The following is a 19,213-nucleotide window of genomic DNA, read 5'->3' as shown; positions in this document are numbered from 1 at the left end:
ATGACCTTGTGGTGACCCGCTCTGGGGTATGATCCACATGATTTATGGTCCATGTAACATTTTAAATATTAACCCCTAACCTCTAATTTTATTCAATTGATTTATTTTCTATTATTTAAATTTTTACCCTTTCAATTTTTGTTATTTTAATTTATGGATTTACTTTTCAGCCTTTGAACACTAATTTTTTAATCTTCTACAATTTCTTAATTAAAGCTTTAATTTTTGTTCTCTTTTATTTTGGTCCTTTATTTAATGAACTTTAATTTCAGCTTTGCATTTTTAAATTCTTTTTTAATTTTTTCCTTGATGGATCAATTGTCTTGTTAGATTTAGTAGTTAAATTTAGACTCTTTTAAATTTGGTCCCTAAACTTTTAATTTAAGAGAATTTTTTATTTTGCCCTTCGCTTATGCTCGAGGTTCCAAATTAGTTATTCGATTCAATAACTAACTAAAATTAATTAGGATTAATATTAGAGCCTCCATTTTAGGCCTAATTTCACATTTATTACTTAAATTAGGAGAATTCTTAATTTGGTCCTCGCTTTTGCTCGAGGTTCCAATTTAATTATTCGAATTGCATAATCGATTAAAATCGAATAGAGTAATGTTTAGAGCCTCCATTTTAGGTTTAATTTAAACCTAGTCCTTTAATCTAGGGAATTTTTGATTTGGTCTTCGCTTATGCTTGAGGTTCCATTTTGGTTGTTCAATTCAATAATTTACCAAAAATTATTAGGATTAATATTATAGCCCACACTTTTTAGGTTTAATACCCTAGATTCTTTAAATCTCATAATTTGACACTTTAGGTTAGGGGAAGCCTTAATTAACTAACCTAGTATAATTAGATATAATAAAAAGTTGTTTGCTTGCATTTGGATTTAAAATAGTAAGGCAATGTTGATTTACCAAGGAGTTAATGGCATATCCTCCGCACTATGCTCAGGGGGTGACTACTGGTGACTCTCGAAGTAGGTTCACATCCTTTTCGAAAATCTTGTCATGTTCCAAAATTTCAAGGCAATGTTCGATTGTTGGGCATAATAATTTATCTCCCACATTCATGCTAGGGGCGAATATTATTGACTTAAATAATCAAACATCCTTTTCAACTGCGCATCCATAGTGAATTTTATATTAAATAAACTTCGAAATCAAAATTTCCAAATTTCAAAATATGGTAATAAACTAGGTACCAATTTCTTGGTGTTGTGGGGGGTGTTAACCCTTCCTCACGCGTAACCGACTCTCGAGCCTGATTTCTGGATTTTTGTAGACCCCAAAACTCAATATTTTGGAAAAATAAAATGTTTTTTTAAATCATTCAATATTTATGGTATTCCAATCCCACCTTAAATGGTTTGTGGCGACTCCTCGCATTTCAAAATCTTTTTAAAAAAAACCCTAAGTCATAATGGTTTTTTCCCACCGGGCAAAAAACAGTATCACACATACTCTCTGACTCTCTAGATCTACTCTCTCAAACTCTAAAGCTCTATTATTTTAAACTCTTAGTTCTCAAATATGGAGTTCAAAAAGTTCGACTATATAATCAAAAGGCGATATACTCAATTATCACATTATATTTCATATTTTTGTGGTTAAAAGTTAATATTTTTTAATAGTTTGAAATGATTATAAGATAATATTTGTTTAAAATTATTTCTTAACTATTGATAACGTACACCCTCAAACACAACTACTCAAACTCGAAATATCTAATGAGAACAATATTACTTTTTACCATTAAGATTACATAATGGATCAAAAATGCATCATACCATAGGTGAAAAACTCTTCAAATTTATTTTACAATATAGTTAAATACATTATATGTTTAATAATTCATTTTAATAATAATGATGAACGATTAGATGTGATCCCTCAGTGCTTAATGATTGCAAGAGAACTGATTGAAATTTGCGACATAAAAGAGCAAAGTTTACCTTGATGGAGAAAGAAAGTTTCACTTTTGATGTTTTCATGTTGGAAAAACATGAAGGACAACCTCAATTTAGTGAGCAGTGTGAAGAATATTTCTTTATGCAATTTTGTAATAATTGCACAGATGACTTGGTTGAGCATGGAAATGGAGCCATTCATAAAATTTGGTAATTTGTAATAGCAAAACTTATTTGTCAATTATCACCAAACAATTTCAACGGTATTTTCAGGTAATTATTTTGTTACTCTTTGTCCACTTATGGCGGCTTTAATTTCTCTCTTCTTATATTTTAGGTATAATACCAAAATTAACCCTTAATGTTTTTCAGAATAATCATTTTGACCTTTTTTTTAAAAAATATTTTTGTCCTCAATATCTTAGTTTAGGGTAATATGTTCATCATGTTTGAGTAAATAATCACTTTAACTCTTATTCTTTAACTTTTGGAGAATTTTAGCCATCAATGTTTCATTTTAAAGTAAAAATGCTCATATTTTAAAGTTTTAGCCTTTTGTTAATTGCACGAACCAACTTATCTCAATGGTTAAAGGAATCATTGTTGTTCCTAGAGGTTATGAGTTCGAGCACCAATGACTACATTAAGGTGATTGAGTATTTATTGTCAAATAATTGAGAGTATTTAGAACAAATACTAATTTATAATCGCCTTAGCTTAATAAAAAAATTGTTTATTAATTAATGGTTTCGATCTATTAAGGGTTTTTTTTATCCTAAGATGAAACATTAAAACTAAAATACTTTAAATAGAGAATATAATTTACAATGACCATTTTGATAAATATAGAAGACTATTTTTACAAATCAAACTCACGAAATTATAATTGTCGAATTCTTTACTCCAATTTATGTTATATTCAAGTAAGTTTTTGGAATGCTTTCTCAACTAGAGTTCATGAAAACTCAACTCCACAGAAAAAATTTAAGTTTTAGTCGATTTATAAAATAAGATTTGAATAACTCAATATTTTTAATGATTAATGAATTGAATTTTATGTTTGAGTCGAATCTCTTAACTTTCTATGATATATATATATATAGTATGTGAAACAATATGAATAAATATATATGTATATCATATATAGTTATAAAAAACCGGTTAAATCAGAATCAATAGTATGAGAACATTGTAAACATTTACAACTAAATTTAAACATAAAGACAAAAACTTGATTTGATTCAAAAAAAAATTCAAATAAAATTTGAGTTATAAAATAAGACTCGTAAACTCAAATAACTTAAAAAAATTTAACTCAACTCAACTTATCTAATACCAACCCCTATTCTCAGCAATTAATTAAGATCTCTCAATTAACTTAATTAAATCTTTTTATGCCAACTAAAATTGTTCTCTAACTCAATATTCAATTCATGTTTATCAAGAATTTATTTAATGGTTTTAGTGTAAAAGATTACGTTATTTTCATTATAGAATTTGAGTTTAAACAATTAGATTTATAAAGTGGGTTTTCAATAAATTAAGAAAAATTTTGAATAGATATTAATTTCTACACTATTTAAGAATGAATTATATTTATTAAGTTTTTTTAATATTCATTATATATTTTAAAAGACGCATGAATCAAATATTAATTTTCAATATCTTATCATGTAAGTTTAATTTTCAAGTACTTGGTTGATCCCCTTTATAAACCCCGCTCCATTCCTCCCAGTTCCACAAACTAATTATAACAAATCTTTAGTACTTGGTTTATCCCCTTTATAAACCCCGCTCCATTCTTCCCAGTTTCACAAACTTTTCTTCTCCTTCAACATTCTCTCTTAATTTTGCAGAGAAAAGTCCCTCAAATGCCAATTCCACTATCCCTCTTTCTCCTTATATGGCCTCTCCTTCAGGCTCCCATCTTCATTTTCTCGTCCCCTGTTCAAGACTCCGACCAAGCCGCCCAACTAGTCGATGAGTATGTATATAAAAGATGTTGTAATCTAACATGTTACACACGCTAATATTCGAACTCTAAATATATTTTATAAACAATAAATTATATGTCACATTTTTTTCTTTAACTTGGACGTATGTTGGATTTATACAGGAGCATCATGAATGCTACAATGGCTAGGAGGGGCTTGGGATTTCTCTCCTGCGGAACCGGAAACCCCATCGATGACTGCTGGCGATGTGACCCTCATTGGGAGAAGAACCGTCGGAGGCTAGCTGATTGCGCCATTGGGTTCGGTAAGAATGCCATCGGTGGCAGGGATGGGAAAATATACGTAGTCATGGACCCTAGTGACCGTGACCCCATCAACCCCAAACCCGGGACTATTAGGCATGCTGCTATCCAAACCGAACCCTTATGGATCGTTTTTGCGCATGACATGGTTATTAAATTGAAGCAAGAATTGCTAATGAGCTCATACAAGACCATCGATGGTCGAGGCGCCAACGTTCACATCGCCGGTGGTCCGTGCATTACTGTACAATCCGTGAGCAACATCATAATCCACGGTATTAACATACGCGGTTGCAAGAGAGGAGGGAATGCTTATGTGAGAGACTCTCCTAACCATTATGGTTGGAGGATAATATCAGACGGTGATGCTGTGCTGATATCCAGAAGCAGCCACATTTGGGTCGACCATTGCTCGTTGTCGAATAGTACAAACGGGCTGGTCAATGCCATCCAAGGATCCACGGCCATCACCATTTCCAGCAATTACATGACTCATCATAACAAGGTAGTGCTCTTGGGCCACGGCGACTCTTACGAGCAGGACAATAACATGCAAGTCACCATTGCCTTCAATCACTTTGGAGAAGGACTTGTCCAAGGAATGCCTAGGTAATACATACATACAAATATATATACATTATATATGGCTAGCCGAGTATTAGCCTGAATTGTTTTCATTTTTCTTTTCGGGTCAATATAGATGCAGGCATGGATATTTTCATGTTGTGAACAATGATTACACGCACTGGGAAATGTACGCGATTGGTGGGAGTGCTAATCCGACAATCAACAGTGAGGGGAATAGGTTTCTTGCACCGGATAATTCAAACAACAAAGAGGTGACTAAACGCATAGATGCGTCGGAGAATGGATGGAGGTCATGGAATTGGAGGTCAGAGGGGGATTTGATGTTGAATGGAGCATTCTTCAGGGCATCAGGCAAAGGGACCTCTTCGAGTTACGCCAAGGCATCGAGCCTGAGTGCGAGGCCATCGTCAATAGTGAGCGAGCTCACTGGAGATGCCGGTGTACTCGTCTGCAAGAAGGGGTCGCGTTGCTAGGCATTGGGGGAGTAATGGTCGGGTAACAGTGGAATGAAGTACAAAAATAAGGTGAAATTTGTGACAAAAATAAAACAGGATTTATTTTATGTTTGTGTAAGTTGGGTCAGTGTTGATATTTTGAATTGAAGCAGTGAAATGGGTCGTCATTACATGTAAACAATTTCTTGCTTTTCCATGAATTTATGTGGATTTTCTCACTTGGGATGGTACAGTTTAACAGTAGGCACCGAGTGTGAACTGAATTTTAAGACGAAGAATAATGCTTCCACACAAATAAGGTTCATATTTTAACGGAGATACAATGCTTTTGGGATATTATGTTTTAATATTATGCATTCTATAATAATTATTTGAGGATATATTAGTTTTATAACTTTTTTAAAATTTATTGATAAAAAAAATTCTGTAGAAATATTTAGAAGTTAAAAATATTTTTGCTCGTAGATTTCGATGGTTGTTACGCGTCAAAATGAATAAATTTTATTTTGTTCTTAATACAATAATTTTTTTTAAATTATCAAATGACCTCAATGATATAGATCTTGTGTTCAAATAATTGTGTATGCAAGATGTATATTGTCAATAGCTAATAAAGATTTTGAGTAGATATTATATTACCTTATAAACACTTCAACTATTCAAAAACAATATTGGTAAAGTAAACAAATGGCATCTTGACTATAAGGTATTATTTTATTAAGTCCATCAATTATTAAAAGTTATAAAATGATCATTCGATCATAGAATGTTACTTTGTTAATTTCATTGACTATTAAAAATTACAAAATGGTTATCCAACTATTCATTATGTTTCAAACTTGTCATTTTCTGTTAAAAATTGACGACATTTTGATTTAACCGTCAACATATTGACCATGATATGATAAATTCTTATCCCAGAATATCAAATGATTATCATATCCCAAGCATTATGTTAATGTCCAACTTAGACAACTATCAATTTTTTAACGAAAAGGATGAGTTTGGAACTAGGCCTGTAAATGAACTGAACATTCAGCGAACCGTTCATGAACCGTGCGGCGAGAAGTTCGTTTATGTGCGTTTATTTATTCAAACTCCGGCCTAATTATGTCTCGGTCTTTAAATTTCTGCCGATCGGAGGCTATCTTGAGATTCCCTTGAATAATCTTTACTTTCTCCTCCATCTCTTTAATCAACTCCGGCCTAATTATGTCTCGATCTTTCAATTTAAACCAATTTAATTGTGTACGACACTTTCTCCTATATAATGCTTTATACGGGGTCATTTTAATACTTGGCTGGTAACTGTTATTATACGCAAATTCGGCTAAAGGTAAATACCTTTCCCATGATCATTTAAACTCAATCACACATTCCCTTAGCATATCCTCAAGTATTTGGATGATTCGTTTGGACTGCCCATCCGTTTGTGGATGAAAAGCTGTGCTGAAGTTCAATCGAGTACCCAATGTCTCATGCAACGACTTTCAAAACCTTGATGTAAACCGAGACACTATAGATATCGGCACTCCATGAAGTCTAATTATTTATTTAATGTGCAACTCCACATATTTATCCATCAAGTAATCTACCCGAACTAGAATAAAATGAGCGGTCTTGGTTAATCGGTTTACAATAACCCATATGGAATCATTTTTACCAGGAGATAGAAATAGCCCTAAAAAAATCCATGGTAACTCGCTCCCACTTCCACTTCGGAGTGGATATCGATTGAAGTAATCCAGAGGGTACTTGATGTTCATCTTTCACTTGCTGACATGTAAAACATCTTGCCACAAACTCCGATATAGCTCTTTTCATACCAAGCCACCAATAACGACTTTTTAAATCCTGGTACAATTTATTACCTCCAAGATGCATCGTCAAAGGACTATAATGTTCTTCAAAAAGAATATCTTTCTTCAAATCATCATTATCTAGAATGCAAAGTCTTCCCCTATAATATAGACATCCATCATCTCTTACTTCGAAGTCTTTGGTCTCATTCTTTTCGACCTGTTCCATTCTCAACAAGCATTTCTCATCTTGACTTTGCAACTCTTTAATCCGATCCAAGAACATCGAATTTAACTTAAGCTCAGCAATTAAGGCACCATATTTCTTTAATGACATTTGCGTATCCAAAGCTCGTAAAGATGCAAAAATCTTTCGGCTTAGCGTATCTACTACCACATTCGCCTTCCCAGGATGATAATCAATAAATATATCATAATCCTTTGGAAGCTCAATCCATCTTCTTTTCCTCAAGTTCAATTCTCTCTGAGTCAATAAATACTTTAAACTATTATGATCCGTATAGATATGGCATCGTTTCCCATACAGATAATGGCGCCAGATTTTCAATGCAAACACAACTGCTGCCAATTCCAAATCGTGCGTCGAATAATTTTTCTCATGATTTTTTAACTATCTGGAAGCATAAACCACAACCTTTCCATCTTGCATCAGCACACACCCCAGTCCATTATGAGATGCATCACTAAAAACAACATAGTATTTTCCCGACTCAGGTTGTACAAGCACCTGGGCCTCTGTTAATATCCTCTTGAGTCCTTCAAAACTTTCTTAGCACTTTTCCGTCCAAACAAAAGGCACATTTTTTCGTAACAGCTTAGTCAGCGACAAAGCTAACATTGAGAAGTTCTTCATAAACCGTCTATAATAACCGACAAGCCCCAAGAAACTTTGAACCTCAGAAACATTCTTTGGAGATTGCCAATCTACTATAGCTTGGATCTACTCGTATGCCTTCTATGGAAACTATGTGACCAAGGAAAGCAACTTCGGCTAACCAAAATTCGCACTTTGACAATTTGGCATACAACTTCTTCTCGCGTAGCATCTGAAGAACTACTCGAAGATGAACATCATGTTCTTCTCTTGACTTGGAATATACTAAGATATCATCTATAAATATCACTATGAATTGATCCAAATAAGGTTGGAATACTCGGTTCATCAAGTCCATGGAGGCCACTGATGCATTAGTCAAACCAAATGGCATCACTAAAAATTCATAATGCCTATACCGAGTTCAAAAAATGGTCTTTGAAATATCATCCTCTTTGATCTTCAACTGATGGTACCCCGACCTTAAGTCTATCTTAGAAAACACTGATTCTCCTTTTAATTGGTCAAACAAATCGTCAATCCTCAGAAGAGGATACTTGTTCTTTATTATGACTTTATTTAACTGACGGTAATCAATACATAATCACATAGACCCATTCTTCTTATTCGCAAACAAAACAGCTGCACCCCAAGGAGAAACACTAGGTCTTACAAACCCCTTATCGAGTAATTCTTACAATTAGACTTTTAATTCTCGCAGTTCAGTCGGAGCCATTCTATACGGAGCGATAGAAACAGGTTCGGTACCCGGATAAATCTCAATCCTGAATTCTACCTCACGATCTGGAGGTAGTCCCGATAAATCCTCAGGAAATACATCTAGAAATTCTCTAACCGTGGGAATATCATTTATTCTAACTTCCAGAATTCGAGTATCCATCACATTAGCTAGAAAAACTATGCATCCTTTCGACATCATCTTCTTTGCAGTCATGGCTGATATTACATTTGAGGGTGATTTCGATCTTTCGTCGATTACTACAATTTCTGAACCTTCGAAATTCTTTAAAACAAACGTTTCTTACGATAATCAACCCATCCATAATATGAAGACAATAAATCCATGCCTAGAATAATTTCAAATTCATCGAAGGGCAATTCCATTAAGTTTGCCAAAAACACAATCCCTTGGATCTTTATAGGGAATTTGTTACATACTCTAGTTACTCTCGCACTGTGACCCATAGGATTTACCGCTATCATCTCACTCACAATTGGTTCTAAAGGAATTCCTCTAGATCTAACTAACTTTGTACTAATGTATGAATGTGTAGAACCAGGTCAACTAAAACAAATACATGTTCATTGAAAAGATGGAAAATACCTGTTATGATCTCAGGGTCATCCCGATCCTCATTAGTTTTAATGTTGTAAATTCTAGTGACTTCCTGAGTCTCTTGTCTCTACATTAAATTCGTTTGTCCCCTGGATCTACCCCTTATTCTACTTCTATTTTAGGCTGTCACTGATCTTTCAGACTGTGCCGAAATATCACCAGATTTCTTAGGGCAGTTCTGGGCAAAGTGACCCATATCGCCACATAGAAAACAAGCTCTACTGATAAATCTACATACTCCTCGGTTCAATTTGCCACAAGTTTGAAATAGATTCATTTCCCCAAAAGCTCTACCCGAGCTAACAGTAAAAGACTATGATGATCTACTTTTCTGTGAAGCTGCTGCAAAACTATCTCTCTTTGAGATTTTGAAACTCGAACCCTTGCCTCTTTTAGCATGATGGGGAGTGGAAGGTATTCCTACTCTTTTCCCCGTTTGAACACTCTACTCTGCCGCTAATATTTTCTCTTGAGCTCTTTCAATAGTTTTGGCTCTATTTATGACTTCTTGTAGACTCGGCAAGTTCAAGGATAACATCATATCCTTCATCTTTAGCCTCAAACCCTCTATAAAGTAATCATACCTTGCCTTATCGTTTGGAACAACTTCAGTGGCAAAACGGCTCAACTTGTTGTACTCAGCCTAAAATTCATTTACGGCTCGATCACCTTGTTTTAAATTAAGTAACTTCAACAATATTGCTCGTTTGAACTATTCACCCACATACTTGTTGTTGAATTCTTCCAGGAAAAATTGCCAGGTGACTTGCTCTGGTGATGTATACATCGTAGTGTTGGACCACCATACTTGAGTTGATCCTCTAAGTAAAGATACAACTCCTCCCAACTTTTATTGATCTGAGCATTGAAAACTTTCAAGCATTAACATCACATCATTTAACCACATATCAGCCTCAATAGGATCCTTATCCTCATCTCATCGAAACTCTGGAGCTTCTAAACTCTTCAATTCCTTTGGGATCAACATTCTAGGTACTAGAGGAGCAGGGGAGGTTGAAACCGAGCCAGTATGGCATCAAGGGCTTTCATGAAAGTTCCAAACTCAGGCACCAGAATCCCTTGAGGGCAAGTGCACTTGCATTTTTAGAGGGAAGAGGCTGTGCATTATTATCCTCATAACTTTCACTCTTAGTTTCTTCTTGCATTTCTTGTTCCCCCGCTCTTCTCGAGTTTGAGGATTCTGACATCTGATAAAATATACATAATAATAACAATACCATTAGTAAGGAGTGTTATCAATCACCCTCTAATGACACCATCTCAATAACATTGACAACCTTATTGGCATGTAATCTTTTTTCTATTTTAAATTAGAACTAGATTTGGCCGAGAATCAGCTAAACTTGTAGCTCTGATACCAATAAATATAACATCTATATCCTGTATATATTTCCATATACGAATACAAGTGTCACCTCACTTAAAAAAATTGTATACTCATTTTGAAAAAAACCTTTAAATTTTTTGTTGCAAAAGAGATTCCACATAAATTAACATAATAAGTAGTACTCATTAAGTTATATTACAAAATATTTTGGTAAATTTAGTTACATGCCAAACAAAGTTCCAAAATGATTTCTATTATCCTAATGTTAATGGTGAGTCAACCTTAATGGATGATATCTTCTAATACAGCTGCACTCCTTACTGGATTAGTCTTCGCTTTTATATACGTGTGAAAGCAACACACGTTAAGTATTTACTTAATGAGATACAATATTATAAATAAACCTTTATGGATACATAAGTGTATCATATTATTTGGTTCACATCGAATTATACATTCTTTAAGAATTCTCTAATCCATTTTAGTTAAACCATATTATATTCAAAATTACCATAATCATTGGTCTTTATTCCTTATTTTTCATTAATAACGTCCATTAACGTTTATCATTGTAACATCCTCAATACTGAGTTAGTGACCAAATTGAAAACTTCAGAATTTAATGACTAAAGTAGATAAATTTAATAGTGCAAGGACTTTATGAATTTTTTTTTGTAGGACTAAATAGCAAAAAATGATGAATGGAAGGGGAAAATGGTAATTTGATCAATCATTGAATTAAAAATGAGACATGAAAGAGATATATACACGTGGAGATGGGGAAAAAAGGGAAAGGAAATATCCAGAAAGCTCTTCTTCTTCTTCCTCTCACAGTCGTGAGTTACCATAGAAAAGGTAAGCTTTCTTGTGAGTTGATTATTTGTTGAAATTAAGTTTGGTTTTCAATCCTTAGAGGATACTTAAGCTTAAGGAAAGCTTAAGTTATCTTAAAACTATAAGATGAAGGAATTATAGGTATTAAAGATAAGGAGTTTCTAAATAAAATCTTGGAAAAGAGTTGATAAGTAGAATTTGAAACTAAATTTGACTTGTCTTTAGTTGAAATATGAAATATGAAATATGAAGTGTTAGAATGGAAATTAGAACATGTTAAAAATTTGGTAGGATTATTAAATTCCAGATATAAATAGGAGATTTTGAAGATAAGATGTGTTAGATTAATAGAATTTGGTTTGAGTATGTGTACTTTAGTTAAGAGTATAAAAAGGAATAAGAAATGAAGGTTTTAAGCTGATAAGGGTAAATTTTCGGTTTTAAAATTTAAATCTGAGTTATGGATATTGATATTGCTTCATCCAGTACCGATACTTCAAGAGTAAAAGAGTGATAATTGGTATAGGGGTATCGATACCATAAGCCTGAATTTGACAAAGGCATTCATGGGGTATCTATACCTGGAGGGTAGTATCGATACCTAGAGGGTAGTATTGATACCATAAGGTCAGTATCGGTACCATTTTCGACATGAGGATCACAAAATACAAAATGGGTATCGATACCTAGGCTTGGTATTGATACCACAACTAGGAAAGTATCAATACCCTACAGGGGGTGCCGATACTACTCCAAGTAGAAAATGAAATTTAGTCTTTCTTTTGGTCTAAGAAATTAAGGATCGAATCATGATATTTGGAATACTTATATGTATATAATATGTATGATTGTGTAGATATCTAACACAAGCAAGTTCTGGAACGACTGCAGAGTTAGGATCAATCCAAAGAGATAAAATCATAGAGATGGATTTGAAATTAAGTGAGGCTAAGGTGAGTGCATACTATAGGTGTAGTTAGTGGAAATAAGACTTGTGAGAATTCTATTTTCTATATTAGTTTTCATAGTCCAATAGTTATGAACATGCATATATTATGATCATTATAAACACATGCATGAGTTATATATATTTATATGATTTAATATATGCTATATGATTTATATGATATGAGATTGATGTCATATATACATGTGATATGTGACAGAAGATAAGAAATATGTGATTATAAGAGAAATGACATGAGTACATGATTATGTGGTGAAATTATGGTTATATGAATGTACGAAATATGATAATAATGCCCATGTTATGTGATATGAGAGCTATATGTATAGTTGGCATGCCAAGAGTCGAGGGTTACATAGGTCATTCGGGACATATTTCACATGTCACTTAGTGGACCCTTATACGAGCTGTGGTGACAACATAAGTGCACAACCTCAATGTACTCGCATACCTTAAGTTCTCAGTAATATACATGGGCCTATAAAATATATAAAAAGTGTTTATATTATTATATGCTTTTATGTTATTATGGTTTGTATTGAATCATATGTAATATGATGGAATCATGATATTATAGTTATGATTTTATTTGAATAATTGCATTGCATGTTTATATTTATAGAAAATGCATTATTATAGTTTTATGCCTCACTAAATCTATGACTTAGCGTGTAAGCTTTTTATACGTAGGTACTTAGAAGAACAAGGATCAAGCTTAGGACTTGCAAAACGGTATATCTCCACTCGAAGATCAGAAGTACCTTACACAGTATGTCTTTTTATGTAATAGATATGTTGGCATGTAAATAAAGTCGTGAAGTATGTATGATCTGATTAATTTTGTAATGTTTTAAACATATTTATGTAAATAGTTAACTTTATAGTAATGAAAGTTTAAATTTTCCATAATTTATATAAATGTAAACATTTTAAATAGTCAAGGTAATATCTTAGATTCGTATTCGGGTCAGATACGGGTTGGTGATAATATATTTAATGGTATCAGAGCTATGGTTTAGTCGATTATAGGCATAAACTAGAGTTTAGAGTGTCTTTAAATGTGTACATGCCAACATAATAGTTATAACTTCTGATCTGATAAGAGTAACAAGTATGTTGTTATGCTAATAGAGTTATATGGTTATATCTTATTAGATGCCCGAACATGATAGCTCCCGAAGTTAAGCGGGAGATGATATGCCAGTTGAGAGTAGTAATTCACCTGCCTTAGCCAGGCAAGGTGAAGGACAGACACCTTCTAGAGTGCCTATACAAGACCAATACGTTTTCTTCAGGATGTTGGACGCTATCATGACGCGTTTCCATCCTCCTGCTCCCTCTACTCAACTAATGAATGTAGCAATGGAGTTAAAGGAATTAGGAGCTCCTGAGTTCAAAGGTGAAGCTGAAGAAGGTCATGTTACTGCGGAAGTTTGGCTCAATGATGTGAAAATCATGTTAAATGGACTACATTGTTCTTATTTAGAGAAGTTAGATGGAGTGGTCTTCTTGCTCCGTGGGCAAGCGAGAATTTGGTGGACAAATTTCACTTTGAGGATTACTAGTGATCAGGTGACATGGCCTTTGTTTCTCGAAGAATTTAAGCACAAATATATAGAAGATCAATTCATTAAGCAGATGAAGCAAGAATTCTTGAACTTCTGACAAATGAATCACACTGTGTGTGAATACGAGTGTGAGTTCAACAAGTTAAGTCATTTTACAACAGAGTTGGTTCCGACAATGAAAGACACATGTGACTGGTTTGTTGAGGGCTTGCGCCCAAGGTTAAAGATGATGTTGATCGTGTTGATCTTATCCTCATTTTAGGAGATAGTTAATCGTGCTAAAATGGTAGAGAGAGATCAGAATGAACAGTTTGGAGAGCAAAGAGCCCAACCTTATAAAAGAATTGGGGTTTTCTCAAGTTCTGCACCACCCAAGAGAGGTAGAGATTCTAGTTTTTAATATCAGATGAGGTCTGAGTCAGTGGCATCATCTACAAAAGGATCAAATCAGATGAGAGCTAGATAGACTCAATCAGTAGGGTTTGGTGTTGGAAGAGCAAATCAGGGTCAAGTTAGATAATGCCAGCTTTGTGGAAGAAGCCATAGTGGAATATGTAGAGTAATCTCTGGAGCTTGTTTCAGATGTGGGGAAGCAGGACATTACATGAGGGATTGTCCACTGAGGGCTAGAGAGCCTAGACAGTCGGATCGAACTGCTTCGATGACTCAGAGAGGAAGGGGAAGGGGTAGAGGAAGAAGTCAACCCGAGTCCTCTACTCAACCAGAAGTACGCTCCACTGTTTGAGTGTATAATATCAAGACTAATGAAGATCTTGATGATCCATATATAATTGTTGGTACTTTTCTATTGTATGATAAATATGATGTGGTATTGATTAATCCAGGTTCTACATACTCGTATATTAGTAGTAATTGGTGAGAGAATTGGGAATTCAATTAGAAACTACTAGTAGTGATGTGATAGTGAAAAATCCATTAGGGCATAGTGCTCGAGTTAATAGAGTGTGTCGAGGGTGTCCCATATGGATTCAGGGAATTGAATTCCCTATTAATCTGATGGAATTACCCTTTGAAAAATTTGAATTGATATTAGGAATGAACTGGTTATATCAATATCATGCAAATGTTGATTGTAGACTGAAGAGGGTATCATTAATCAGTTCAGATGGATTGGAAGTTATAGTGTTCAGTGAAAGATGAAATCCTTTGGCAAACTTTATATCAGTGATGTCAACAAAGAAGTTATTACTATAATGATGTCAGGGTTTCATTACTAATGTGCTGGATAGTAGAACCAAATAGAAAGGGGTTAAAGAAATTCCCATTCTCAGAGAGTTTCCAGATGATTTTCCTGCAGAGTTCCCAGGTTTACCTCTGGATAGAGAGGTAGAATTTCAGATTGAGATAATGCATGGAATCACACCTATTGCAATGGCACCGTACAAAATGGCTCCAAAAGAGTTACAGGAGTTAAAGATGCAGTTACAGGAATTGTTGGATAAAGGATTCATTAGACCAAGTGTATCGTTTTGGGGAGCTTCAGTGTTGTTCGTTAGAAAGAATGACGGGTTTATGCATCTCTGCAATGACTATAGGCAGCTCAACAAAGTGACTATCAAGAATAAGTATTCTCTCCCTAGAATCGATGATTTATTTGATCATTTGAAAGGAACATCAGTTTTCTCTAAGATTGATTTATGATTTGGATATCAACAGTTGAAAATTCAGGAGAAATATATTCAAAGACGGCATTTAGAACGAGGTATGGTCATTACGAGCTCATTGTTATGCCTTTTGGAGTTATTAATTCACCAGTGGCCTTTTTGGACCTAATGAATAGAATATTTCAACCTTATCTGGACCAATTCGTAGTTGTCTTCATCGATGATATATTGGTGTATTCGAAAACGGATAAAGAACATAGTGTACACTTGAGTATAGTTTTGCAGACTCTATGAGACAATAATTTATATGCCAAATTATCTAAATGTGAGCTTTGGTTGAATGAGGAGACATTCCATGGACATGGTAATTTATGCGGAAGGAATTCGAGTTGATCATCAGAAGATAAAAGCCATTCTAGAATGGGAGGTTCCAAAGAATGTATTTGAAGTTCGAAGTTTTCTAAGACTTGCAGGTTATTATCAAAGGTTCTTTAAGAACTTTTTGATGATAGATTTACCTTTAACTAAGTTGATGAGGAAAGATGTGGCATTTGCTTGGACTCCTGAGTGTCGAAAAAGTTTCAAAACGTTGAAGGAAATTTTGACAGAAGCTCCAATATTGGTTTAACCTGAATCTGGCAAGAACTACGTGGTTTATAGCGACGCGTCCTGTAATGGCTTGGGATGATGTGTGTTGATGCAAGAGGGCAAGGTGGTGGCTTATACGTCGAGACAATAGAAACTGCATGAGAAGAACTATCCAAGGCACGATCTAGAGTTGGTTGCAGTAGTGTTTGCTCTTAAAACCTGGCGTCACTACTTATATGGTGAACGTTGCTATTTATATACCGATCATGAGAGCTTGAAATATTTGATGACTCAGAAAGAATTGAATTTAAGACAAAGGAGATGGGTGGAATTTCTAAAAGATTATGATGTGGTAATCGATTTCCATCCTGGAAAAACAAATGTAGTGACAGATGCTTTAAGTCAAAAGACGTTTGTAGCCTTACGAGCTTTAGATGCCAGGTTGTCATTAAAAGGAGATGGTGCAATATGTGCAGAATTGACCCTTAAGCCAACATGGCTAGATAGAATTAAGGAATTACAAAATAAAGATGAGAAGTGTTTAAAGAGGTTACAACAAGTTAATAATAGAGAGCTTAATGATTATGAGATTAAAGCTGATGGTAATCTGTATTACCAAGGAAGATTAGTGATTCCAGATGATGATGAGATGAGAAATGAATTATTAATAGAAGCTCACTGTAGTCCATTAACGATGCACCCAGGTAGAAACAAGATGTATATGGATCTCAAGAGTCGATATTGGTGGCCATGAATGAAAAGAAGTATTACGGAATTTGTGTCTAAGTGCTTGACTTGTCAGCAAGTCAAAAACTAAGAATCAAGTATCGTCTTGACTATTGCAACCAATGTCTATTCCTCAATGGAAATTGGAGAATGTGACAATGAATTTTGTGTCGGGACTGATATTGACTCCAAACAAAAGAGATTCAATTTGGGTAATTGTGGATAGATTGACTAAATCAGCTCATTTCATTCCAGTAAGAATTGATTTCTCCATGGATAAGTATGCTGAATTGTACATCAGAGAGATTATTATATTACATGGTGTACCGGTTTCAATTGTTTCTGATCGAGATCCTAGATTCACATCGAGATTTTTGAAGATTTTACATGGAGCATTAGGAACTCGATTGAGTTTTAGCACAATATTTCATCCTCATACATATGGACAATCCGAGAGAACTATCCAAATTCTAGAGGATATATTGAGAGCATGTGTAATAGAGTTTAAAGGATCGTGGGAAAAATACTTGCCACTTGCTGAATTTGCTTACAATAATAGTTACCAGTAAGTATCAAAATGGCTCCATATGAGGCTCTATATGGGAGAAAGTGTCATACACCCTTGAACTGGTACAAGCTTAAAGACCAAGAAGTGAAAGAGAAAGTTCAAGTGATTCAGAATAATCTAAAAGCGGCAGCTGATAGACATAAATCATATACTGATCTGAAAAGGAAAGAAATTGAGTTTCAAGTCGAAGATAAAGTATTTTTAAAGGTGTCTCCATGGAAGGTGTTGAGGTTTGGACGAAAAGGAAAGCTTAGTCCTCGGTTTATTAAACCCTATGAAATCGTTAAGAGAGTGGGACCAGTAGCATACAAATTAGTTTTGCCACCTAAAATGGAGAAAATTCATGGTGTTTTCCACATTTCAATGCTTCAAAGATATAGGTATGATCCCTCCCATATTATAACACCAGAAGAGGTAGAGGTTCTTGACTTATAAGGAAGAACCGGTTTAAATATTAGCTCACGAGGTGAAACAATTAAGGAACAAGATGATTCCATTGGTTAAGGTACTATGGAGGAATCATAAAATAGAGGAAGAAACGTGGAAGCGTGAAGAGGACATGAGGAATCAGTACCCCCATCTCTTTGTGTAGTGAAAATTTGAGGACGAATTCTCTTAAGGGGAAGATTTGTAACATCCTCAATACTGGATTAGTGACCAAATTGTAAAACTTTAAATTTAGTGACTAAAGTAGACAAATTTAATAGTGCAAGGACTTATATGAAAAATTTTGTGTAGGATAAATAGCAAAGAATGATGATTGGAAGGGCAAAATGATAATTTGATCAATTATTGAATTAAAAATGAGATATGGAAGAGATATATACACGTGGAGATGGGAAGAAAAGGGAAAGGAAATATCCAGAGCGCTCTTCTTCTTCTTCTTCTCCAGTCGTGAGTTACCATAGCAAAGGTGAGTTTTCTTGTGAGTTGATTATTCGTTGAAATCAAGTTTGGTTTTTGATCCTTAGAGGATATTTAAGCTTAAGGAAAGCTTAAGTTATCTTAAAACTATAAGATGAAGAAATTATGAGGGATTAAAGATAAGGAGTTTCTAAATGAAATCTTGGAAAAGAGTTGATAAGTAGAATTTGAAACTAAATTTCACTTGTCATTAGTTGAAATAAGAAATATGAAGTGTTAGAATGGAAATTAGAACACGTTGGAAATTTGGTAGGATTCTTAAATTCTAGATATAGGAGGAGATTTTGAAGATAAAGATGTGTTAGGTGAATAGAAATTGGTTTGAGTATGTGTACTTGAGTTAAGAGTATAAAAAGGAATAAGAGATGAAGGTTTTGAGCTGATAAGGGTAAATTTTCGAGTTTAAAAAGTGAAATATGGGTTATGGGTATCAGTACTGCTTCATCCAGTACCGATACCTCAAGAGTAAAAGAGTGATAATTGGTATAGGGGTATCGATACTGGTTGAACAGTATCGATACCATAAGCCTGAATTTGATAAAGGCATTTATGGGGTATCGATACCTAGAGGGTAGTATCAATACCAAGGGTATCGATACTATAAGGTCAGTATCGGTATCATTTTCGACATGAGGATCATAGAATGCAAAATGGGAATCGATACCCAGGCTTCGAATCGATACCACAACTAGGAAAGTATCGATACCCTACAGGGGGTACCGATACTACTCCAAGTAGAAAATGAAATTTAGCCTTTTTTGGTCTAAGAAATTAAGGATCGAATCATGATATTTGGAATACTGATATGTATATAATATGTATGATTATGTAGATATCGAACACAAGAAAGTTCCGGAACGACTGTAGA

The 19,213-nt window shown here is 34.3% G+C and overlaps 1 protein-coding gene across 1 annotated transcript; it reads left to right on the top strand.

Annotated features, from left to right (window-relative positions):
* Positions 1 to 3,688: 3,688 nt before the first annotated feature.
* Positions 3,689 to 5,361, top strand: LOC120187438 (probable pectate lyase 5). The gene is made up of 3 exons (XM_039191151.1): positions 3,689 to 3,890; positions 4,023 to 4,772; positions 4,864 to 5,361. Exons 1-3 carry the CDS (start codon positions 3,778 to 3,780, stop codon positions 5,222 to 5,224), a joined length of 1,224 nt encoding a protein of 407 aa, XP_039047082.1. The 5' UTR covers positions 3,689 to 3,777; the 3' UTR covers positions 5,225 to 5,361.
* Positions 5,362 to 19,213: the final 13,852 nt, after the last annotated feature.

This window comes from Hibiscus syriacus, unplaced genomic scaffold (assembly GCF_006381635.1).
Source record: "Hibiscus syriacus cultivar Baekdansim isolate YM2019G1 unplaced genomic scaffold, ASM638163v2 tig00113725_pilon, whole genome shotgun sequence".
NCBI classification, from domain to species: Eukaryota; Viridiplantae; Streptophyta; class Magnoliopsida; order Malvales; family Malvaceae; genus Hibiscus; species Hibiscus syriacus.
This window is presented reverse-complemented; position numbering and strand designations above follow the sequence as displayed.

Excerpts from the sequence above, each read along its gene's own strand:
- LOC120187438 (XM_039191151.1), top strand. The coding sequence starts at position 3,778 with ATGCCAATTCCACTATCCCTCTTTCTCCTTATATGGCCTCTCCTTCAG. Across the intron at positions 3,891-4,022 it reads GCCGCCCAACTAGTCGATGA|GAGCATCATGAATGCTACAA; the intron begins GTATGTATATAA and ends GGATTTATACAG. Across the intron at positions 4,773-4,863 it reads CTTGTCCAAGGAATGCCTAG|ATGCAGGCATGGATATTTTC; the intron begins GTAATACATACA and ends GGGTCAATATAG.